The 27442-nt window shown below is 36.4% G+C and overlaps 1 protein-coding gene across 1 annotated transcript in view; it reads left to right on the top strand.

Moving 5' to 3' along the window:
• Positions 1-27442, top strand: part of LOC145268860 (sodium- and chloride-dependent glycine transporter 2-like) — a 278471-nt gene that overhangs the window by 180713 nt on the left and 70316 nt on the right. Inside the window, exon 9 of the mRNA XM_080124568.1 lies at positions 26040-26164. Coding sequence (XP_079980694.1) covers positions 26040-26164 — 125 coding nt within the window. The remainder of the gene's footprint in view (positions 1-26039; positions 26165-27442) is intronic.

Here is a 27442-nt window from a genome sequence, read left to right as displayed (position 1 = left end):
TATTACAAATTGGCGACGAGGATTCGAATAAAAAACGAATTATGGCTACTTTCGGTCGTTTGGAATCGTTTGATAGTACAAGTGAACAATGGGATCAATATATTGAACGTCTGGAGAACTTTTTCGAAGCAAACGAGATATCCGACGATACAGCTCACGTGAAAAAGAGGAGAGCGGTTCTTTTATCGGTTTGTGGGAGCAAGGTATATAAACAAATATCAAGTTTATTAGCTCCAGAAAAACCGAAAGATAAAGAATTTGACGAACTGGTCAAACTCATGCAAAATTATTTCAGCCCAAAGCCGTCTGTGATCGTTCAGAGAACAAAGTTTTATACGAGAAACCGCCAACCAGGCGAGTCGATCACAGATTATGTGGCAGAATTAAGAAGCATGTGTGAAGATTGTCGTTTTGGAACGTTTTTGGACAAAATGCTACGGGATAGACTCATAGTAGGAGTAAACGATGACAACATTCAGAGGAGACTACTGGCAGAGAAAGACACAATAACTTTTAACGAAACTTTCAAAATAGCGGTCAACATCGAATCTGCCTCCAAACATTTACGAGATATTCAAACAAAAAAAATAGAAGTAAACAAAATTTTCACACCACCACGGAGGCAGACCGAAAAAATAAAATATGAGACCAGATCGAATGAAAGGTTGGAAGAAGAGTGTCCTTTTAGATGTGTGTCACTAGTGTAAAAGACAAGGGCACATAGCAGAGAAATGTTTTAAATTAAACATGAAAAAGAAACCCCCCAATAGGTTAGAAAAGACAAAAAATTCAGTGAGGCAAATAGAAGTGGAAGCCACAGACTCGGATAATTCCGAGGAAGTTTATACCATAAATAGGATGAGAGTGCCACTGGAAAAAGTAGACCCCTATTGTGTAGACATCAACATTTGTGACAAGAGGGTTTCTATGGAGATAGATACAGGAGCATCTGTAACGATAATGGGACGTGGAAAAAAATAAACAACAAAAAGTTGCTGGAGCCCACAAAAGTGTGTCTTAGGTCTTATACGGGAAATTGCATCCAGGTGATTGGACAAACAAAAGTTCCAGTGCAGTTGGACAGTCGTCGGGTGGAATTACCGTTAATTGTGGTAGCGGGGGATTCCCCCACACTCCTGGGAAGAAACTGGCTGCAACATGTGAGGTTGCCATGGAAGGAGATTTTTAAGGTGCAGACAATAAAGGAGACTGACCAAGACAAATTGAAAGAAATATTAGCAAAGCATGAGGCTGTGTTCGATGGGAAGTTAGGTCAAGTGAAAGGAACCCAGGCCAGTTTGTATATAGACTCAGAGGCAAAACCCAGGTATTTCAAACCAAGGTCAGTACCCTATATGCTGAAGAAGAAAATAGAAGAGGAATTAGGAAGACTGCAAAAAGAAGGAACAATTTCACCAGTTGAATTCTCTGAATGGGCTACACCAATAGTACCCATTTTAAAAGCGGATCAGTCTGTACGTATTTGTGGGGACTATAAAGTGACAATCAATCCAGTCACTAAATTGGATAATTATCCAATACCAAAAACAGAAGATCTGTATGCGACATTGGGTGGAGGTGAAGCCTATACCAAGCTAGATTTAAGCCAAGCTTACCAGCAATTACTGATGGATGAAAAATCTAGAAAATTAACAACTATCAATACTCATAAAGGCCTTTTCATGTACAACCGACTATGCTATGGATTGAAATCAGCCCCAGGAATATTTCAGAGAACTATGGAAAACATTTTGCAGGGCATTGAAAATGTAATTGTTAGAATTGACGGCATTCTACTGACAGGCAAAACCAGGAAAAAACACTTAGAGACCCTGGAGGAAGTTTTAAACAGGCTAGAAAAAAGTGGAATTAAATTAAACTGGGAAAAATGCAAATTTTTAGTGCCCGAGGTATTATATCTAGGCCACATAGTAAATAGGGAAGGCATAAAACCTGCAGAGGAAAAAGTGAAATCGATCAAGCAGGCACCACGCCCAACATCGGTAAAGGAGCTACAAGCTTTTCTGGGGATGATAAATTATTATGCCCAGTACATTCCGAACATTTCAAACATTCTAGCTCCTTTGCATCAGTTATTGAAGAAGGATTCAATATGGGAGTGGACGTCAAAACAAGAAAGAGCATGGGAAGAAGCAAAAGAACAATTAAGTTCCTCAAAAGTGTTGGTACATTTCGACCCAAACAAAGCCGTGACAGTGGCATCTGATGCTTCCCCATATGGGGTGGGTGCTGTACTATCTCACATCATGGAGGATGGCTCCGAAAGACCAATAGCTTTTGTATCATGGACCCTCGCACCAGCAGAAAAGAATTACGCCCAAATTGATAAGGAGGCATTGGCAGTAGTTTTTGGGGTGAAAAAATTTCACCAGTATCTGTATGGAAGGCCATTCACATTATATACTGATCATAAGCCGCTCTTGGGATATTTTAAAGAAAATAAGAAAATCCCAGAGATCAGTTCGGCGAGAATTCAACGTTGGGCAGTAATCCTATCTGCATATTCATACCAGCTAGAATATCGGGAAGGAAGAAAAAATGGAAATGCCGATGGGTTGAGTAGGTTGCCAAGATCTACAACACTGGGAGAAGTGCCCATACCAGAGGAGAACATTATGCTGCTAGACTACCTGGATCAAGCTCCTGTTACACATCAAGAAATCGCCAGGTGGACAAAAAAGGATAAACTCCTAAAACAGGTGCTGGACTATGTAAAAAATGGGTGGCCAGAGAAGTGTCCTACTACAGAAGATTGGCACCCTTATTTTAATAGAGGACATGAATTGGGAATTGTGGAAGAATGCTTACTGTGGGGAAAGCGAGTAGTGGTACCAATACAAGGGCGGAAAGAACTCTTAGAGGCACTCCATGAGGGACATCCAGGAATTGTAAAAATGAAAGGGCTGAGCAGAAGCTATTTCTGGTGGCCAAAATTAGACCAGGAAATAGAATTTAAGGTGAGGAATTGCTATGAGTGTCAACAAACCAATCAAATGCCAGCAACCGCACCTTTACATCCTTGGGAAATCCCTGAAGAGGAGTGGTCCAGACTTCACATAGATTATGCAGGCCCATTTAAAGGTCACATGTTTCTGGTAATAGTGGATGCGTTCAGCAAATGGTTAGATGTCTACATGTCAAACTCATCCACCACAAACGCCACCCTGGAACACCTACAAAGATGTTTTGCAACTCACAGGTTGCCCCAAAAAATTGTAACGGATAATGCAGCCGTTTTTGTAGGTGAAGAATTCCAAGCATTTATGTCAAGACAAGGAATCCAACATATCACAACAGCACCAAAACACCCCTCTTCAAATGGATTGGCTGAAAGATATGTTCGGATTTTTAAGGAAGGAATGAAAAAAATGAGTCATGAGAAAGGCTCCCTAAGTTCAAAACTGAGCCGTTTCTTGTCATATAACTCCACACCACAAACGGTCACTGGCATATCACCAGCAGAATTATTAATGAACCGGAAAATAAAGACAGTTTGGGATTGTATCATTCCGCAGAAAACTACAGTGAGGGAGCGTATGAGAAAACACCAGGAAATTCAAAAGAAATATCATAACTCTCGGAGCATACGAGAATTTAGAGAAGGTGAATTAGTCTGGGCCAAAAATTTCTATACAGGACCAAGATGGAAAAAGGGAGTGGTCAAGAGACGGACAGGTCCAGTGTCATATGAAATTAAACTGGAGTCGGGGACAGTGGTAAGGAGACATGTGGACCATGTAAAAAAACAGATGGAGCTGGAAGCAGATAGAGCTTCGGAAATAGGAAGAACAAGTCCACATAATAGAAATCAAAATTTGGATACAGACTGGGTGATCCCACTGCCCTCAGGCACCAGTAGTCCAGGTAGCTTCAGTCCGGACCAGGAAACAACAAATGGAGTGGGGAATACACAGCAGGAGGCCCCAGTAAGAGAAACCATTAGATGTAGTGAAAGAACAAAAAACAAACCGAAGCACTTGAAAGACTATGTCACATAAACAAGTAATTCGTAACTATGGGTGGAGGGATGTAATGTATGTAACATGTGCAGACAGAGTAGTGTCCCTTGAACTAAGAAACCAACTAACATCCGGGTTTCACTACGCATGTGCAAACGCCATTACAGTAGTATCATCGTGTAAATAACGACTAATAAAACGAGTTTAAATCTACCTTTCATCTTGTGAGTTTATTACAAAATTTTTATTTTTTTATTTTTTATATTATGTATTAAATTTTATTCTTTTTGAATGTGAAAAAATTGTTTGTGTGAATTTAAAAGTTCAATGATTTGTTTGTGTTAAAGGTTAAAGTTCAATAATTGAAAAGAGTCCAATGAGTGAAGGGGGAAATTCTAAGAAACACCCAAAAATAAATGTTGCAAACTAAGTAAAATGCTTATTGGGGGTGTTAGTAAAGCACGCCTCCCCCCTACCCTTGACCAAGTATTAGATCGCCCATCGTTTTCCGGAGGGGAACCGAAAACAAGCTGGTCGGTTTCTAGGTGGGGTTGGGGTGATGTGCTAGAGGATGTGGAGAAAAAAGGTGTTGGGGGGGGGGCGTGGGAGTGGAAGGTGACTTCCAAGTGAGGGAACATCTGGGGCAAAAGAAAGAGATACATGGGGTAGGCAGCAAAACAAAACAGGATCTCGTTTGTACCACCAACCAACTTTTTAAAAAATTAAGCTATTTTAATAGGGTGGGTGCTAAAGAACCTAGGACCATGTGTGCCATGCTTAAAGGAGGGAACATGAATTCAAAACTGACACCTCGACAGATGGATAAACTAGTGTTATGCACCCATCTCTTATTAAAATCCACTCGAGGTAATCCTTTACTTCAATCTTTACTTTAAGCAGATGTTTTAAGTAAACAATCAGATGTCCCTTTGTACTACTGCTAGGATAGCCAGAAAAAACATTCTTTTCTCCCTAGACAGCAGTGGATTAACGTTGTCTATAACGTATGTGGCGTCAAGGAAAAGTGGGTGCTCAGCGTCAATGTGAGCCGTTACCTCTTTGACATACTCCATGAGTTCCTGAAGTTGGATGCCATTTCAATTTCATTAATATTGCAACACAGACACCAGGGAGCGATGCTTTCATCTTCTTTATAAAGTTTGGCAAAGAGGGGCAGTGCATTACGGACCAGTTGCCAGGTCAGAGAAAACTTGGAATTGAGAAAGTCCCGTCCCAGCGTCCAATTCCACTGTGAGTGAATCTCCTTCCTCTAAACATGGCTCGACATTCAGCAAAGAACTTTGATTCCCCACCACGGCCTACAATGGCCTTCAACCAAGGAGTCAGGTTTGAGTAGGTCACTTTCACTTGACCTTGTGATGCATTTAAAAATGCAATATAAGATTGGTTTGTTAGTTTGACACTTTGTGACATTTCAAAGGGTCCAATTACATCACAGATTATTCTAGCACAAAACATCACACATCCACCTCCCTATTGACGATGGAATCGATGAGGAGTAGGGGCTCCAAGAAGATGCTAAACTTTGGCCCACCCTTCTGGTCAAGCAAGTGTTGGTCTGGTCTCATCAATGAAAAGGACATTTTGGGAGTTTGTTTTCATGTATTTTTTTAGTCTAATTTTACATTTGTTTTTATGGCTTTTGTTTACAACATGACTTGCGATGGGTTTGATGTTTCTTGCAATATCATTCAACACATTGCATCATGTCTATCTTGTAAAATATGGCAGCACTGGTGCTGCATGGCTGCTTGATAATATGACAGTGAATTTTTCTAATAATGCTGGGAGAAAGGGTTATCATGTTTTTGCACTTCCTTGGTTTGATGCTTTGATTGTTTATGAATGAATAGAATATTCTTCAATCTCTCCCAAGATCCTTGGTTAGATCTATGAAAGATAAACCTTCTGAAAGGCCTACAACAATACACCCCTTTTTAGTAACAGTCAAACGTCCATTTCTGGGTATTTTGGAGATTTGCAATAAAGTGATGGACAGTTAAAATCTGAAAACAGAAAAGTGACCATATCTTTAAAAATTTAGAAAACCCACAAAACATTATGTTATGCTCTTCTAATGTACAAACTTCAGTTCCTCTAGAGTTTACATTAATTTCCAAATTTTTAAGCGATTTACATTGTTTATGTTTTAAATGGAGGTATATGGAATCAATCCCCGAAAAGCAGTTTATGATCTCAAAATTACTTTATTTCACATATATTTTCCAAAAACAGGGTGTATATAGAGTCCGTCCTGAAAATGGCTGAAGCAGTTTATGATATAAAAATTACTTTATTTCATTTATATTTTAAGAGGGGCGGGTATATGGAGTCAGTCCCAGAAATGGCTGAAGCAGTTTACAATCCGAAAATCACTTTATTTCATATATATTTTTAAGAGGGGGGGGTATATGGAAGTCCTGAAAATGGCTAAAGAAGATAACGATCTGAAAATTACTTCATTTCATATGTATATTAAAGAGAGGGAGGGTATATGGAGTCAGTCCCGGAAATGGCTGAAGCAGTTAACGATCTGAAAATTACTTTATTTTCTATATATTTTTAAGATCTATTCTTTTTAATTTCTCTTCATATTATTGTGAAAACGAGTGTAGAGAACGGAATTATTTTTATTCAAGAATGTCATTGTCTTGTTCTATTTGGAGTTTCACATATTTGAAAAAGGTAGCACCAGTATCTGAATTGCATTTTTCAGCACAGTAAAACAAGAGAGCAGTGAGTTAGGCAAAAGATGCTAAAAGGTTTATGGATAAAGACAGTAAAAAGAGGAAAGAAAAAGAGAGAAAGATAAAGGGAACGATAGAAATTTTAATATAAATATATTACACATAATTTCACTCCTATTTAAATTTATATGACCCCAAGCAGTGCCGGGTACCCCTGCTAGTCTATTATATAAATGGAAATTATCTCTGTGTTTGTGTTTGTAAGTCCGCTAAAACTTTTGTCAGCACATCAAACAGCACGATTCTGGTATCATTAGAAAGAGCAAAGTCTCGGAGGAATAATATCGTGTCAGTATTTTGTGCATATTTACATTCTCAAACCAATGCTGTGTTTACATTTTGAGAGTTTTCCGTTCGTACAAGGAAAAAGCAATATGTGTTTGTTTACATTTTAGGATAGTTCCGTCTGCGCAAGGAAAGAGTTAGCAATGCGTGCTAGACTGCCAATAATTCTCGAACCTTTCATTAGAGATTATCGTAAAAATTTTTAAACATTCCATTTTTTTTAGCAGAGTTGTATCATGTTAAGAACTTGATTTAATTTTATGTTTATGATTATCGAGTGTTAAAACATGTTTGTGAAAAATTACACAAATTGAATCGTGTCTGCTCATTGGTTGATTAGTTCAATACATTGTTTTAAAACAGACATTCTTATTGGTTGAATTAACATATTAACCTGCACGACCTTTTCAACTGAAAATCAGTTGCGGAAAAAACTTTGAAGATGCTGGACTCATGTTATTTTTCTTAATTAATTTAAGGGCCTTTGGTGCTCAAATTGTCATGGTATCTTTGAGATTATTTAACTTAATAAGATAGGTATTTCTTTCTTGACGTAATATCGTCTTTCAGTCAGCAAAAATTGTTGATTATTGGTTAATTACAACCTCATTAGATGCATCTGAATTACTTATTGATCGTTGTTTTGAAATGAACAGCTATTCATGCCGAGGACAATTACTAATCTTCATAGAAGATTCTTCAACTACCACTTCATCAAGAAGCCAACTACTAGGTTTAGCAAAGCCACAAGATTACACAACATATTTTGCAAGAAAAGAAAACGACCTGTAACTATACCATCATGTAAGTGCTCCTTTTAATTTGTTGTGTTTTAATTTTTTGCTTTTTGCCAAATTTCTAAACTATGCGAGAATAAAATTCTCACATAACTTTAATTGCAAAATATGATATTTATTTATTTAAAATTTGCCATTTAATTACAACCCCCAAGTCCTCTCCCTCTGAGTACAGACCAATGTCTCCTGTGTGTCATGAGTAAGCTGCTGAAATCCATATTAAATAGAGAAGTAGTCAACCACCTCAGCAGGAATAACCTTCTTAGTGACACACAATATGGTTTCCGTTCTGCCAGATCTACAACAGATGTGCTAACTGTTATATCTCATAGGATTAGTGAATCTCTTGACAACGGCTTCCTCTCTAGGGCAATTGCCCTTGACGTATCAAAGGGCTTCGATAAGGTATGGCATAAGGGCCTACTTTACAAGATTTCCAGCTACGGTATAACTGGAAATGTTTTCTCGATCATAAAATCATTTCTGATAGGCTCATAAGAGTAGTGGTTGATGGGCGGAAATCAGAGGCCATCAATATTAATGCTGGAGTTCCTCAGGGGTCCATCCTAGGTATAACTCTCTTCCTGATATACATCAATGATCTCCCAAAACACATACTTAAATCATTCGTCGACATCTATGCTGATGACACAACCATCTATGGCAACACATCAAAGGCCGTAAATGACAAAGTTCTCTCAGATTCTCTCTTCTTTGATCTTGAGCGTGTGGTACAGTGGGGAAGGAGGTGGCTGGTCACTTTTAATGCATCTAAAACCAAGCTCCTATCTTTACATCATCAACGCTCTGATCCCCATCTGGCATCAATTGAAATGGGTGGCTCTTGTCTAGGGGAAGCTCCATGTTTTGATAAGCTTCTGGGCTTGACCTTTACCCATGACCTGAAATGGAATACGTACATCAAGTCAGTTGCCAAGGTCGCTGGAAAAATAGTAGGATCCTTCTACCGCTCCAGAAGATGTCTCACCCCTGATGCAATTCTCTATCTGTATAAAAGCCAAGTACGTCCAAAGATGGAGTACTGCTGCCACATCTGGGCAGGAGCTGCTAAAAACAGCCTATCCTGCCTTGACAGAGTACAAAATAGGCTTCGTGGCCTAGTGGGTGATGCCCTTTTCTCTTCCCTGCAACCTCTCTCCCACAGGAGAGACGTTGCGAGCCTGTCTTTGTTTTATCGTTACTACCATGGCAGGTGCTGATCTGAACTCCAATTTCTGGTCCCCACCTCGCCAATCTTTCACGATAAACACCCGCCTAGCTTAAACCACTGTCAAAAATTTTCCCCACTCCTTATCTGTGCCAAAATCAAAACATAGATTCCATGAACAAAGCTTCTTTCTTAGAAGTGCATGCTTGTAGAACTCTGTTCCGGTTGCCTGTTTCCCACCTGACTACAACCTGGATGTCTTCAAGTCCAATGTAAACAAATTCCTGATGGACCGCCTCCTTAAGTAAGACACTTTATCAAATCTCCAACACTAACGTACTGTACACACAATAACCCTTATCCCCGTGCCTTGATAAGTGGTGACTACATTGTAAAAAAAAAAAAGTTTTCGAAGTTTAAAATTGTAACACTAATTGCAGAGTACAGATATAAATTCCTTCTGTATTTAATTTCATTTTAATTTTATTTTTTTCGGAAAGCATTATTGCAAAACATGGGTTTTAAGTTAACTTTGCATTTAATTGCCACCACGTGACTTCTTGCACCATTTTGAAATAGAGATTTTCTTCTTTACTTCTTCGCGAGTTGAAATTATTTTCTCTTAAAAAAATTAAATCATTAATTTACTTGCCTTGCCCATTAAAAAATAAAATAATTTTGTGGCGATTTTGAGGGGGAATAAATTTTATTCTCTCCATTTAAATTTTATTTCTTGTTTTTTGTTTCATCTTGTAGATATTGCCTGGTCTTGTTTAGTCAGTGATCTTTTATCATTTTCCTTTCTTCTTTTTTCCACTTTAATATTGACGTATGTACTCAGCTTATGTGACATTTTTAAGGCGGCTTCAAAGGATTTATTTGCTAAAATAGAAGCATAAAGTACTGTATCTTGACTACGGTGACATGGCTAAAAGATAATAATCCCTTCCTGATCAGTATTGAGTCGAGTGCAGAGGATATCGGAAAATGCTTGTGTGAATTGGGCGACCTATTTGATCAGATCATTTAAAAATCTTCCCAGGAGGCGAGGCTGATACTTTGTCAGGATTTTGTACAATTTTCTTCTATTATTAGGGAAGATTTGCATGAATTAAAGTCTGTCCATGAGGGGCGTGATGTTGAAACCCAGTTTCTCTACATCCTTTAATGTTGGACTTAGAATGTTCAAACTTTAGCAGGTTTCTCTCTGCCGACAAATCTGAGTTTAGAACCTTCCTGAGAAGATTTGAATTTTGCACTACTAATTTAGAGGAAGCAGATAAATTGCTTCTACTTAAATCCAAGTTTAAAGGAAAGCCTATGACTTAATTTCAAATATGGATGTTTTTTCTGATAATTATACTGTAGCTTTGGATTGTTTGAAAGAAAAGTTACTGAATCGTTCTCTTATCAAGGATCGAATTTTGAAGGAAATTATTCCTCAGACTGTGCAAATAACAGAATTGGAAGAACTTAAAAACTTGTAGAACAAGTAAAACTAGACCTATCTGGTATATTCTGGTATAAGTGTGGTTAACATCCTGTTCCGCAAATTCCCAATTAATGCCAGAAAGGAATTGATATCGAGAATGAAGGAGCATTATCCTTCATTCACATCTATTATGTCCAACTTTTTGACATAATAGAATTTTACTTTTTTTTTAATTTCCATTTAGTTAAATGCCTCAATGGGCATGTCAAGAAACGGGAAAGATTCCCGCCAGAATCATCAATTTTTTTCTCCTTCTTCCTCAGAAGTTCTACCCAATATGGTGGTCGACTCTGGCTATGAAACTGTTAATCATAAAAAGGGTATGGGTCTCTTAAAACTTCATACTAATACTAGTGAATATTCTAAAATTTGTAAATTGTGTAAACTGGCAGACCATACACAGTTACAGACTGCTCTAAATATTCTATTTATGACTTGAAGGTTTAACAAGCAAAGTACCTTCAAATTTGTACTAAATGTCTTGGTAATCACTTAGATCAGGACTGTAAAGGAAAGAAAGGGTTTCCTTACCATGTGTTATTTGTGGGTTGAAAAATCGCTTCTCTATCAAAGACCTCAAAGTCCTTTGTGTGAAGGACTACTTTATCTGATCAGGATGATTGCATATTTCCATTTATTAAAGTGTCTATGAAGGTTAAAGGATCCCCGGTTTTCTTCCATTGTATTTTGGACACTGGAAGTCAAAAATCTTTTTTCTCTCAGGTTATTTTACAAAAATTGCGTTTTCGAGAAAAATTAGTACATAAACCTGTAGTAATGCCTGTCAACACGTTTATAGAAACGAGATCGATGGACTTCCTGGAGCTCAGTGTCACCCTAAAATTGGGATCACAAACCCCTTTCCTTTTGCTGCCTATTCACAAACAGTCGCAATTTAAAATTTCAAGTGAACAGATTTGATGAAATTACCTCTAATATAATGAAAGCAAGACTTCACCTCTGTCATGGCTATAAAAATTTAATCAGCACCGTGCTTCAAGGTCTCGTTGGCTTGGACTTGATTCAGCAGATAAAAATTTCTGTTTAGTTAAATGCCTCAGAGGGACAGCATGGAAAATTTCTAATAGAATTATTCTATTTGATAATGGGGCGTAATTTTTGAACGCCCAAATGAGGAAACTCTGTCTGAGTTGCCTCCCTACTCTTTCATATTCTAACATAATTAGGTTTTGAAGAATCGAGAACTTTCTTTCCCTTGATTCCGTTGGAATCAATGAGAATTCTAAACTATCTTCTTACGATGAAGAGAAAATTATTAATTTCTAAAAGAACTATAACATAGAAAAGAAACGGTAAATATTATGTTGATTTGCCTTGGAACTTGTGCTTTCCCTAAAAATTATGCCAAGAGTGGCAAACAAAGTGTTTATATGACGATTACTTACGAGCTTTTGAATGAGGAAAGTGCTATCGTCGGACTTTTCTCTGTTCCTCCTGGAGAGTATGAAAAGTATTGTTAGATTCCTCACAGGCCCGTTATTAAGGAAATCTACCTAAGAACTAATGACATAAACAGATTTTGTTTTTTCTCAAAGTGAATGAGAAATTGAATACCAATGGGTTTAACTCTATCATTTTTGGCTTTAATGCCAGCCACTTCATTTTGAGCTACATACTCAAGTTTCATGCACATAACTCAGATATATCTTCCTCTGCAATTACTAACAATTTTTATGTTGACAACTCAGTCACTACTAGTTGTGATTATGACTAACTGTTTATTGTACAGTCCGTGACAGATTAAAGGATACAGGATTCGAACTTAGGTTTTGTAACTCCAACTGTATGGACTTGCAAAACAAGATGATTGAAAATGGATCTCTCCCACCTATGAAAATGTGCTAGGGTACCGTTATTCCCCTCAACTAGAGACTGTTAAACTTGCCCCTATCATAATAGACACTGAGGTCAAAACCAAGCGTGAGCTTCTGTCTCAAATTTCCAGTATTTATGATCCTTTATCCTTGCTTCTTCCAGTTACTATACAGGGCAAGGTCCTTATTAGTCAACTCTGGAAAAGCAATTTGCTCTGAGATCAGAAGATCCCTGAAAATTTTACAGCCCCTTGGCAAACTCTTGCTCAGGAATTAAATAAGATACGTGATTTTGAGTTTCCCAAATGTGTGATGATGGAGAACTCTTTGACGGAGTTTATATGCTTCTGTGATGCATCTAAACTTGCATACAGGTTTTCTCTATATGTAAAACAATTGACACAATATCCCCTGTTGTTCACTAAGGCAAAAGTGGCTCCCATTAAGCAAAAGACCTTTCATTTCGGACAAACTCAAGGAAAAATTTAGGTCAACACCAATTAGTCATCTCACTATCCCTCTTTATTCGGCTTGGCAAGGAGGTGCATGGGAAAAGACTTATAGCTATCAATTTCGCTCCTTAAGTTGAAGCGTACCAATAATCACTCCATTTTCTTTGTATCTGATGCCCAAGTGACCCTAGCTTGGGTTTTAAATGGAAAAGGGACTAAGAGAAACATCTTTGTGGAGAATCGTGTACTGGACATAAAAATGTTGGAGGATGTTAACATCGACCTTAATATCCTCCCTCCATTCAAATATGTTCCTCCATCTGAAAATCCTGTAGATTTGTTGACTAAAAGCCTTTCTGCCTTTAAGTTTGAGTAATTATACAATTTTGGGTACACGGCTCCGATTGGTTAAATTGATATACTATTAACTGGCCTGTGTCCCTCTTGACTTATGTTAATGACACTAACAAGAAAATTATATCCTATATGTTCTCTAATGATTCCTGTTCTGACGAGAATGGTTTATCAATAAATATTTCTGAATTCTCATCATTGACTAGGGAAATCAATGTTCTTGAGAAAGTTTTGTGGTTCTGTGATAACTTGAGACACCGACATACTGATATCAACCATAGAGCAAAATTATTGCTATTTTTATGCAGAGGGAAGAATTTTCCTATGAGTTAGAATGTTTGGAGGGATCGGCTCTTGGTTTGTTTATTGATAAGGATGATCTGTTGTGGACTAAAGTTATGAAACCATCCACATTACATCACCCCCAAACAACAAACAAGGAAAGCAGAACAATGCCATTTTTAGTTAACAGCCGCAAAGTCAACTTTTCCATTGGTACCATTAAAGCTACGAGTATACACTTTGTTGTTGCTAAAGACTACAGAATTCTAACATTCACCCTTTTCAAGTTAAATTTCCTATACTTTTAGGAAAACATCATCATTTAACTGAGTTAGTTATTAAAGAGGTGCATTTAAATTGTTGCCATCTGGGAAGCAATTAACTCTTTCTAAGTTGAGATTATCTTATTCCTGGATTCCCCAAGAGAGGCAATCAATAAAAACAAAAAAACTCTCCGTAACTGTATCACTTGTAAGAAAATCAATTTGCTGCCTTATAAAGCCATCTCGGTTTCTCAACTGGCCACTCATCGGGCAAATTTTGTTCACTCATTTGTTGTGTTTTAATTTTTCGCTCTTGCCAAATTTCTAAGCTATGCGAAAATAAAATTCTCAAACGTTATGTATATATATATATAGTTTTTTTTACTTATGGATGAATTATTAAAATAAGTTGCCAGTATTTATGAAAAATAAGGACAATTCTAAGGTTAACAGTATATAATTTTCTGTTTTAAGCAATTATTATGTTTGCATTTTTTTTTAGCACTATTGCCTCCTGTAGAGAAGTATTTTTTATGTTAGAATGTATTCTCAGAATCCACCATGCAAGTATTTTACTGCAATAATCTTTATTCCATTTTTATTTAGTTTCAGTTAAATTTAAGCTTTACAGCATCCATTATGAATTTGTTAGGTGTAGGCATACAATAGTTGCAAAACACTATCTCTGTATGTTGTTAAATCTTGACGGTGTCGACCACAAAGAAAAAAGAAAGAAGGATCTAGAAGATATGTATTGTATCTAGTAGTAAATGTATGTTTTAAAAAGTCATTAGTTACTTAAAAGATGTGGCGTTTCGTTCTGTGTTGTTGTATGTAAGTATCTAATAACTGAAATTGACGCCATGCATGTCATTATTTGTCCCAGTGATGCCATATTGTAATGTACTGAAGTGTTCGTTTAGAATGATCTAATTATAATTATTAATAATAAGAGAATTAGTGGGTAACCACTCAGAGGCAGCAGACTTTCCTGAGGGAGACTTTATTATTTTTTTATCCTACTATGGGAAAGATAATGGTATATCTGTGTATGTATGAGCCAGTTACGAGCGATGTAAGATCTGTGGAACATGTAAACTTTCTCCTGGTGTCAACTGGTTGTGGTGGTAGGACTAAATATTTAGAGGGAAGAATTGGGACTGCTTTCTCTAAAGATGTTGCAATTGTGATGGTGTTGCTCGTAGGAAGCAATGTAGTATTTTATTATCATGACTGAATGTGTCTAAAATGGTGTTCAAGAGCTACATAAGATAGTAGCTATTAGCCTAGATGTACTGAATTTGTATGTGGCATCTGTTGTTGCAAACCTAAAATACTTTCTTCCAGAGGGGAATTTCTGCAGTCATTTTATTATATCTATATATCTATAAAAGTGAAAGTGTCTGTCTGTGTGTTTGTCTGTGTACATTTCCCTACACAATAACTCTGTCAATTTTAAGTCTACAGACTCGAAATTTGATATACAGGGTATTGAAATTTGGAAAAATCTTTGTAATCCATTTTCGGCCAGAAATTTGGCTATTAAGGGGTCAAAGTTCAACAATTTTACCTTTGAGAACTTTACCAAACTCCTCCGCCAATTTTGTATATAAACAATTGAAATTTTAGATATAGGTTCCTTGGATATGGATCTAACTTAATAAAATGATTTGAGCCCAAAACAATAAATGTTAAGAGGCCATAATAGGGGTCAAAGTTATAAAAAATTTGACCTCTGTGGTCTCTACTAAATTACTCAGATAATTTCTTGTCTAAACATTTGAAATTTTACATAAAGGGTATTCAAAGATGGGGCAAGCTTTTTAATCAGTTTGGGTCGAAAATTTAAGCTACCAATATATAAATGTATGTATGTATGTTTGCATGTCTGCCTAAAACTTTCAACAGAGGCAATAGATTTTCACAAGATCAGTATCGTTTTGAAGCTCGACCCTTCAGACGATAAATACTGAAAATTGGCTAAAAACATTAATTTCTTCACCCTCAACTGGGCACTTTTCTACAGGGAGGGGTCGATTTTTTCACCAATATTTTCGAAAATCATCCCCTCTTTTCGATTGTCTAGCCTTAATTTAAACCTACGTCACTTCCGGTTTGGCGATGGTCGTAACAGCAAAGACGTCACATTTTTCCCGTTCTTTTCCTCCTTTGCGGTACGGGTGTGAGCCTGCCTTCCTACTAACACTTTTTTTTTTTTGCTCAACACACACCTTCAAACACCCGTGCAACGCCGGGCACTCATGCTAGTAAATATAGACAATGTAAAAAAATCAGTTTCATTGATCAAGGAAACAACATTAGTTCTCCTAAAATTATCGTGTAGGTTGTGATGAGGGAAAGAAACATGGTATCATTGAAATTCATATCGAAGCAAAGGTTACCTAATCTCTAATTGTGACAATGCATTAATTTTGAAAACCTGCTGAATCATCTTTCATTTCTTTAAAAATTATGGCGTCAGTGATTGGGTGGGAGGAGAAACAGTAATGTCGAATTATATCGTGAAACAAAGTTGCCTAATCACTAATCGTAACAATTTATTTATGTATTTATTTGAAAAATCTGCTGAGTCATATTCCGGAAATTACATCATTTTTCTAAAAATTATAGTGTCGATGGTGGGGAAGGAAAATAACACAATAATGTTGAAATTTATGGCAAAGCAAGGATTGCCTAATCACTTACAATGTCAATGTATTTATGTATTAATTTAGAAAACCAACTTCTGGAAATGACACCATTTCACTTAAAATTATAGTGTCAGTGGTGGTTGTCATGGGATAAGAAACACAGTAATGATGAATTTTATGGTGAGGCAAAGTTTGCCTAATCACTAACAAGGACAATTTATTTATGTATTAATTTGAAAATCTTAATGATCCATTTTCTAAAAATGACATTAATTTTCTTAAAATTATGGTGGCATTGGTGGGAAGAGCAATTAGTTCATATATGCTGTACAAAACCTGTCTGGAGTAGGTTAAATTATTTCATATATGTATTTACATTACCTGTCCAAAATTATTTTAAATACTTATTGTACATTACCGGGGGAGGTATAATTGTTTTATATTTGTGCATAGGGAAGGTAAAATTATTTTATATATGTGTTGTGTAATACCCGTTCTAAAATATTATTTTGCTTGAGATAGCAAATGATACATAATCATCAAAAATTATTCTATCCTAAAAATAGCAGTTACATTCAAACACAACTTCATTTTTTAATCGGTCCCGAGCAACGGGAGATAGCTCTGCTAGTCTTCTAATATATAAAGGGCAAACATTTGTTAGTGTGTATCCATGCATGTGTGTGTGTGTTTATATGTCTGCTAAAAACTTTTGTCTACCGCATCAAACAGACACAAATCTGTGATCATTAACAAGAACAAAGTCTTGGATGAATAATATCTCAAAATTAGAAAAAAGATCCATTATACAATGGTAAACTGACCAGTTTTTGCAAGGGGTTACCTTCTTCCCCTGATTTCCAATGTTATGGTTACATAATTTAAAAAAAAATTCAATGTATTTGTGTATTAATTTGAAAATATGCTGACCTATTTTATTGGAAATGACGTCATCTCTCTTTAAAGGTGTTTATTATTACATAAGAAAAACTAGGTGATTGTACAGTATAAAACCGAAAAAAATATTAATTTTCAAATAAAATAAATCATACCTCCATAATTGTTGCATATCAAATAGTAAAATATCCAAGAAACACGAAAAAGGATAGAAAAATAATTATTCATGAAAAACAGTTTGGATAAGGAGAAAAACAGTTGACATGTTTTCAAAACAAATCAATGTATTTATGTATAAATTGAAAAAATGCAGAGTAATTTTACTGGAAATGACGTAATTTCTCTATAACTCAACTGGCCATTTATATCATCTGCTATTGTTTATATTGGGATTACCAAACTTTTTTTTTAGGCAGAGGTAGTATCTATTCTGTTATCACGAGGCAATTCTTTGAAATATTACCCCCACATTTTTTTGTAATATTATTTAAAAAATGATATCTGTTTGTACAAATATTGTATTTGAACTCTGTTTATGGGGGAGAGGCACGAGATGAGGTCGCTGGAATGTTGAGAACAGATACTACACTTTAATCTTAGTCAAAAGCCAAGTACTTTTCTCCCATGCATTATCTCCGTTTTTGTTTAGTTAAAATTAAGTATCCGTTACACAATCCAATTTCTTGATTAGTTTATAGTTAAGCAAGTGTTGCCTGATCACTGCACTTTGAAATATTTATTTGTTGACTTTTAAATAAGGTGCTTTTTCGGTATAATACCCATATAAAAGCAATTTATAATAAAACAATGTACTGATGCATACATGTGGAAAAACTACAGAGTAGTTTCATAGTTTAATTTTTAAGTTAAAATAAGGTACTTGTACAGTATTGTACCCAAGAAATAAGGTACTTATACTTTACTGTATAAGTACCTTATTTCTTATATATACAGTGCTGATTTCTTATATGTATACAGTGCTGATTCAGGAGAGGTGTGGTTCTTATGGGTATTATAATACCATATGAAAAAAACAAAAACAAAGAAAACCTTATCTTTGACATACATGAAGTTATTAAAATTGAAACTCATTCAAGTATTATGACTTTTAAATAAAAAATAAGGTGCTTCATCACTATAGCACCCAGATGAAAAAACAAAGAACACCCCCGTGAAATAGGGAAAAGTTAACAAAACAGAAAGTTATGTAAAATCACGCAATAGTTTCAGTTTCAAATAAGAAATAAGACACTTGTACAGTATAGTACTCATATGAAAAAACAAGGAAAATCTTACATGTGACGTACATAAAAGTTATTAAAACCGAAAATCACGTAATATATTTGAGTAGTATGACTTTTAAATTAGAAATAATGTTCTTCTTCACTATAGCACCCAGTATAAAAACAAACTCTTATCTGTAACGTACAGAAAAGTTAGTACAACTGAAAATTAAAATCATTGAGTAGTTTCATTTTAAAACTAGTATTCTACCCCAGAAATAGGGAAGTATATGTACATACGGCATAATCACCTTGACACACCGATTCTTGTTAGACAACCAAAGTTAAGCAACGTTGAGTCTGGTCAATACTAAAATGAATGACCATTTGGGAATTCTAGGTGCTAGATGTACTCTCTGCTTAACTCAGCATTGTTTCCAGTCGTCCTGGACTTCTCCGTGCCACTGGGCCCAACCAGTACCGATTCAGGAGATGTGTGGTTAGAGATGGAGTAACTCTTGCCTCTCAAATTCATGTGCAACTACTCTTACAAATTCAAATCATAAAAATGATTAGATCTCTGAAATTCTGAGGGCAGAGACTACATTTTGATCTTAATTAAATAGCCTAGGAAACATATGGAGGTATATGGAGTCACTCCCGGGAATGACTGAAGCACTTTATATGAAATATACATATTTTTAGGAGTGAGCGAGTATGTGAAGTCAGTCGCTGAAATTGCTAAAGCTGTTTATGATTTAAAAATCACTTCATGTCATATGTATATTTTAAGAAGTGTATAGGGGTATATAATGCCAGTCCCGTAAATGGTTGAAACAGTATACCATATGAAAATCCCTTTATTACATATTCATTTTTAATAAATTTTAAGAATGAGGAATATTTAAGTCAGTCCCAGAAGTGGCTGAATTAGTTTACGATCTAAAAATCACTTTATTTCATATATATTTTTAGGAAGGAGGTATATGGAGACAGTCTTGGAAGGGTCTGAAACACTTGAAAATCATTTTATTTCATATATATTTTTAGGAAATAGGATTATATAGAAGTAGTGGTTGCAGGTGTTGCTCGGTCATAAAATAATCTCACTTGTCTTTATTAATATTATATGTATCATATTTGGTAAGCGAGTGGGAGATGACAGAATTTGTGGTTCAACTGGCCGATGTACACAGACAGTAAATGTGAAAAACGCTATAATATTTTTACCTATTGGACGATTATTATTAGGTTAGTGCAAAAAATAATGTCGTTTTTTGACATTCAACTTCAAAAGATCATAACTCCTTTTATAATAAACTTTATTAATCGACATGAGAACCGTTAGAATCAACACATTTTTGCCAATGAGAAACAAGTTTATTTATCCCATTAGCATAGAAATGGCAAACAACTGTTGAGTAGTTGACCTCGAGTTCTACAGCAACTTCTCGTGTGGTTTTGCGAGAATCAGCTTCAATTAAGGTTTTCAAATGTTCATTATCAATCGCAATTGGCAAGCCGCAACCATCTTCATCTCCGATTTTTGCCAATGAGAAACAAGTTTATTTATCCCATTAGCATAAAGGCTGATTCGACATCATCTTTGCTTTTGAAGCATTTTCGCACAGGAAGTTATCGAAATGCTAGAAACAGTGATAATTGGTGGGTGAGAGGTCCAGTGAATATGGCGGATGAGGCAGAGTCTCGTAGCCCAATTCATTCAGCTTCTGCAAGGTCAGTTGAACAACATGCGGGCGAGCGTTGTCATGGAGGAGAATTGGTCCATTTCATATTGACCAATCTTGGGCACATATGTTGGAGCTTCTGGTACATTTTGTCAATTTGTCGGCAGTACTTCTCTTCTGTAATTGTTTCGCCTGATTCAAGAAGCTGTGATGGATGAAACAGGCTGCGGACCACCAAACAGTCACCATAACCTTTTTTTGTGTGTGCAATTTCGGCTTTGGGAAGTGTTGTCGTGCTTTTCCAGCATCCAACCACTGTGCTGAACATTGCCACTTTTTGTAGAGGATCCACTTTTCATCACACGTCACAATCCGCTCGAGAAATGGGTCATTTTTGTTGTGCAGAAAGAGCATAGAGGACACCCCAGAATGACGATATTTTTATTATCGTTCAATTTATGCGGCAACCATTTATCAAACTATTTTGATTTCCTCATTTGTTTTAAATGGTGAAAAACTGATGAGTGGTCGACCTCGAGTTCCATAGCAACTTCTCGTGTGGTTTTGCAAGGATCAGCTTCAATTAAGGCTTTCAAATGTTCGTTATCAACTGCAGTTGGCCGGCCGCAACTGTCTTAATCTTCGAGGCTCTCGTCACGATTGTGAAATTTCTTGAACCACCGCTGTGCCACACATTCGTTAGTGGTTCCTGAGTCAAACGCATCATTGAAATCATGAGCTGTCTTGGCAGCTTTTCGGCCTAGTTTGAACTGAAACAAGAAAATCGTGTAGATTTGAATTTTGTCCATGCTGTCGAAAAGCGTGCAAAAAAATGAATGATGATATTGAGAACAGTAACGAATAACACGATTCCATAGAACAAAAAACTTGCTTCAAAATGATATATAACATGGTTATATATTTCAATGAATTAATTCAGAAATAATATAATACAAGTAATATATATGAGAAGACGATATTATTTTTTCAACAATCTAATATTATTAGCATAATTGCTCTTCATACTATTGTAAAAGTGGGTGCAGGGAACAGAATTGTCTGTATTTAAGAAAGTAATTTTTTTTTCTATTTGGCGTTGCCCAGAAGTAATAAATATGAGAATGCAGTATTACATTTTTCAAAGGTAGCTTCAGTATCTAGATTACTTTTTATTTTAACAAAAGAGAGTTATAAGTAATGTTAATGATACACAGAGGGCTAAAAGGAGGAAAGGGACAAAAGAGAGAAACATAAATAGAGGGCTGGGTAGAGAGAGGAGGAGTTAGAAATTTTGATATAACGATGTTACACATTATTTCAGTTTTATTTAACTTTGCATGAACTTGTACACCTGATAATCTATTATTATATGAAGGGCAAATATTTGTGTGTTTGTATGTCTGCTAAAAACTTTTCTCGTGCGCATCATACAGGCACCAATGTGGCATTATTAGAAAGAATGATTTCTCAGACAAAAATATTGCAAAATTGGAAAGCTAGATAGATAGATATAGCACCTTTTTTGGCAATTTTATAAGTTCCAAATGTCAACGATATTAATCAGAATTTAACAAATGAAGGCTTGTTGGAAAGGTCATGACCTGAATTGTGTAGTGGGCTATGTGACATTTGCCTTTAAGGTCGCACATTAAGGGGATCATTCATCATCCACAGTCTATTTTTGGCACTTTTTTACAGCAATAAAATGTTTTAATCATAGTAATTCGTTTTCCTAGTTATGCATATGAATGACAAAATATCTGATATTTCCCCCAAACCTCTGACCTTGATAGAGGGAAGACAAAAACTTGCTGCTTTAGCTTCAAATGATCTGAAATAACAGCAAGGGGAGACTTGATTCCAAATATTTCTCATATTTTGGTTTTGAAACATAAAGTAAATTTCACAGTGTATAAGGATTATTTGATACTGGAGATATTCATAATCGTACCATATTTCCAAAAGCGGGGAGATATAACATATGAGAAATATTTGGAGTCAAATCCCCTTGCTGCTATTTCAGATCATTTAAAACCACACCAACAAGTTTTAGTCTCCCCTTACTCAAAGCCAGATGTTTTGGGGAAATATATAATTAATTCTATTTCAGTTAATTAAAAGGGGAAATATTGTTTCGGTTTTTGAACATTTTAGTGTTCAAACAAACATCTAGAACGAATTATGGTTGAGTACCGAAGTCCCACTGCACACACACACACATATATATATATATATATATATATATATATATATATATATATATATATATATATATATATATATATATATGCAGTGGTACTTCGATACTTGACCATAATTCGTTCAAGTCAGTGTCACAGTCAGCACTGTGGTAGCTGCATGTGTGAAGCACCTGCTTCAGCATAGATTTCCAAGTCATGACAAAATCCAGCTGGTGCCAATGCTTGGATCTAGGATGTCTTCAGGACACTATGTGGTGTAACTTGGTCGCAAAGATCGTGTTGGTAATGCACAGGTTTCTGTACGAGCAGAGCTGGCCGTTCTCATTGAGCTTGCGAATCCCAAAGTGTCCAATGCATTGTGACAAAGAGTTGTGGTCTGCACCCAATCGGGCATTGAAGTCTCCGAGCAGAAGCACATTCTCATTTTCTGATCCTTGCATCGAACTCCTCGTAGAAAACATTTTTGACATTGGCAGGAGAGCAGAGCATGGGAGCATAAATACTAAAGATTTGTATTGCACCTGAGAAAGTGACGAGATGCAGTGACAGGATGCACTCAGTTCCTTGAGAAGGAGGTTCCACTGGTGGCAGAATGGAGTTGTGTACTGCAAAGCCGACTCCATGAATCTGATGCTGGTCCATCAAAGGTGTTGTATTAGCACGCAAGGACATGACTTTTATGAAATCATATTTTGCTGTTAAATCCGCTTCCAAAGATGGAAGATGGGCAGGAGCATTATCCATTATTAAGAGGCATTGTTTAGGCGACATTTTTTTTTCCAAATATTTTTCTACAGTAGAGGCAAACACTTAAAAAACCCATCCAGTAAAGAATTACCTGGTCAACCAAGCTTTGGAGTTTGCTCACCATACAACGGCTAAATTATTTTAATTACTTTGTGTGACTTGAAAGCCTGAGGATTTTCAGAATGATAGATAAGCAGTGGCTTCACCTTACAATCTCCACTGGCATTTGCACATAACAATAGCGTGTACCTATTTTTCATGTCCAGAAAGTGATTTCTCTTCTCGTGTAATGAAGGTCCTGTTTGACATTTTCTTCCAAAATAACCCTGTCTCATCACAATTAAAAATTGTTGACCTAAATACGCATTCTCTTTTACATAGTTTGACAACTTGATCATGAACGCATCTGCTGCAGTTTTATCCGAACTTGCTGTCTCTCTGTGTCGGACGATGCTACAAATACCACTTCTTCTTTTGAATTTCTTTAACCATCCTCTGCTAGCTTTAAATTCAATTTTCTCATCACTTGTGGAAAGATTTATTTCAATAAATCATTGTAAATATGTTTTGCTTTTTGGCACACAAGTTCCTCAATTACATTATCTCTAGCTGACGCCAATTGCTTTATGTAAATAAAAGTTAACTTTTCTATTTCCTTTAGTAACTGTGGCCTTTGTGTAGTAATTGTAGTCACACCTTTAGCTACATCACTAGCTTTATGCTTTAAAATAGTACTTATAGTAGATTTTGCCATTTCATATTCCTGTGCAAGCGCTGACACACGTATTCCTCTTTCAATTTTTTCTATCAGTTCCTTTGTAGATTCGATCATTGTTCGCACAGTATGCCGTTTTGCACCCACTCTACTTCTTTTTTTTTTTTTTTTTTTTTTTTTAATTCAATTTTCACCCCAAACAAGGCACAGTGCCACTTTGAAGCAGGGGGCTACTATTAGGGAATTAATTAGCGGGGTCATTATGAAGGGAGAAGAGTAGAAAGATGTTTGTTAACATTACACTTGAACTTCTGCATATCATTGCAGTTGGGAAAGCAGAATCCCGGAAGGGAGTTCCAAAGACCCGCAGTTCTGGGGAAGAAACTATTGGAGTAAAAGGCTTTCTTGCACCTAGGGATCTCCACTGTAAAGGGATGAGACTTAGTAGCTTGTCGGGTTTGTCGGGGGTAGTTACGTCGGGGAGGTACAAGTGTTTGCAGTTCGTCAGAGCATTCACCATTAAAGTATTTGTAGAACAGGCAGAGGGATGCAACATCTCGTCGATGGGACAGAGGTTGAAGCCTAGATGACAGTTCAGGACCTATCAGGTTTGCGACTCTTTTTTGAACCCTGTCCAGGAGCGAGAGACAAGCAGCAGATGCACCAGCCCAGATGTGACAACAGTACTCCATACATGGGCGAATGGTTGCCTTATAGAGGTATAGGATACTGGCAGGCGTAAGTAGTTTTCTAGCACGGTAGAGGGAGCCAACCTTCCTTGCAGCAGCCTTGGCAATGCTCTCAATGTATCTATTCCAGTTCATATTCCCTGTAAACGTTAGGCCGAGGAGTTTAAAAGAAGTACTTTCAGGCAATGTGTTCTTGGCCATTGCTATTGGTGGTAGAGAAGGTTTCTTGTAGTTATTGAAGGAAACAAGCTTAGTCTTAGCAGCATTGAATGAGACCAACCATTTTTGTCCCCATTCCACTACGGATTGGAGGTCATCCTCTAGTGTTTCTGCCATTTTCTTGGATATGTGTTCATTTGTTTTCCCCTCATATCTGTTATAGAGAGTGGTGTCATCGGCAAATATACCCATCTCCGAAACAATATTATCAGGGAGGTCGTTTATGAATATCAGGAACAATAGAGGTCCAAGGATAGACCCCTGAGGCACTCCCGCATTTATGTCATATTGTTTGGATGTACGTCCGTCGAGGACAACTTTGATTTTTCTATTACTTAAGAAGGATTTAATTACGTTATGAATTCTTCCAGTGATTCCATATGATCTCATTTTCCTTAGAAGACCATCGTGCCATACCCTGTCAAAAGCCTTAGATATATCAAGGGCCACCGCTCTACCCTCCCCTGTTTTATCCAATGAACGGTATATACGTTCAGAAACTACAGTTAAGATATCTGCTGTTGAACGGGCTTGCCTGAATCCATATTGTTTGTCAGTCAAGAGTTTAGCAGCTGTTAGGTGCTGGACTAGGGCTTTATTAACTAAGGACTCAAATATTTTGGCGAAAAGCGGGAGGAGGCTAATGGGGCGATAATTTAGTGGGTCAGTTCTTTCACCAGAATTCTTGAAGACTGGTACCACAGAGGCGGTTTTCCAGCAGTCGGGAAAACAAGATTCGTTAAGGCATTTATTGTAAAGTTTGGACAGAACTGGAGCAACCTCGGCAGAGCATTTTTTTAATAGCACAGCCGGGATGAGATTTATTTCTCTTTTCTTTTTTTTTAGCCAATGGTAAAAGAATGTTCGTTTCTTCTTTGTTTCTAAAGTCTTTACATGATACTAAACCGATTATTTGAACAGCAAAGTTCTTTCATGCAATTAATTACTGTCGTCCCGAGATACGTCCGCGTCGTTCGTCATATTGAAGTCTACTGACCTTTTTTTCTTTTCCTTTTTGGACACCTAAAGGTCCTTTGTTGTCTCACGCAAAAAAGGAGTCGGCCAATTAAATTGCATGTTTCTGATGCCAGGCTGATGCGGTAAAAATAACTCAGACACCGTCTAAACTGTCAAAGGGGTTGCGATGATGCTGTTTAAAATATTAACTCTCATCACAAAATTCAGACTCAGGTGACGATGCCATCAGAGTGGGGTTGGGTCGTCCTACTATACTTCAAAAGTATCATGAATTACAACGTTCTATTGAGGAACACCACTGCTTGTTTACATTCGAAGCGATGTTGAATTGTTTTACATTTTTATTTCATTACAGAGACGCTTTAATCATCAGTCTAATGGATCTTGTGACGAGTATCATCGCCGGTTTTGTCATTTTTACAATTCTTGGCCATCTTTCTTTCAAGACAAAAATAGACATCACTAACATTGCCCAAAAAGGTACGTATGAGTTATGCAGGTATTTGTCTTTAGAAAAATTATTTTTATGGTTATGTAGCAGTGTTGGCGTGGAAAAAAAGAAAACATTTCTTGCCATTATATGTCTACTTAGCCGTCCCTTTTGTCACAATCATTATCAGCATCGTTATGCCTGACGGTTGTTCTGGAGTTCAACAAGAAGATGTAGAAACGTTTTAACCTTATTGGCTGAAAAGAATTATCCCCCCTCTCGAACGAATCTGCTGGAGCTAATTTCAAGTTAGTTTTGGACATGTTTGAAAAAAGACGTGTTGGCTCCATTACTTCAAAGTAACGTTATTGTTTTCTTTCCTTTTTTTAGAAAGTCAAGAAAAGCTTCTTTTTTTAAAAAAAAAAGTTTAGGCAGACAATTTTGAAGAAGGACATAAATATTTTTATCATTTAGATAAAGAAGTAAGGATAAGAAAAAAAATATTAGAGGTAAACAAAACCTTGTAAGATTTAAAATATTAAGTTGATACAAAAACAATATCGTTTTCTTACTTTTATATATAATTTCTGAATTAGTCGGCGAGATGGTCCAGGGGTAAGGGTTTAGGCTCATTACCGTTGGGTCCCGATTTCGAATCTCGCTAGATACAGCCACTCTGATGAGCCGTAGACGACGAAACACGTGTCAGTGGATAATTACATTTTAAAAATAATATATATATATATATATATATATATATATATATATATATATATATATATATATATATATGATTTTGAAGCACGTCTTTTGCTCTATCGGATTGTGTAATTCGTTACCGTTCTCAATCTCTTCATTCATTTTTTTTTTTGCAGACTTTTCAACAGCATGAACAAAATTCAAATCCACACGATTTTCTTGTTCTAGGGCGAAAAGCTGCTGAGACATGATGATGCGTTTGGCTCAGAAACCATTAATAAACATGTGGCACAATGGTGGTTCAAAAAATTTTGTAATGGCAACGAGAGCCTCAAAGATGAAGATGGTTGCGGCCGGCCAACTGAGTTCGATAATGAACATTTGAAAACCTTAATTGAAGCCGATCCTTGCAAAACCATGCGAGAAGTTGCTGTAGAACTCGAGGTTGACCACTCATCAGTTTTTCACCATTTAAAGCAAATAAGGAAGTAAAGCAAAAGTTGGATAAATGGGTGCCGCATGAATTGAACGATAATAAAAAATATTGTCGTTTTGTCTTCTATGCTTCTTTTGCGCAACATAAACGACCCTTTCTTGAGTGGATTGTGATGTGTGATGAAAAGTGGATC

This window comes from Euprymna scolopes, chromosome 4 (assembly GCF_053919585.1).
Source record: "Euprymna scolopes isolate OS-2025 chromosome 4, ASM5391958v1, whole genome shotgun sequence".
Taxonomy (NCBI): Eukaryota; Metazoa; Mollusca; class Cephalopoda; order Sepiida; family Sepiolidae; genus Euprymna; species Euprymna scolopes.
The sequence above is the reverse complement of the archived record's forward strand: the minus strand, read 5'-3'. Positions and strand labels throughout refer to the sequence as shown.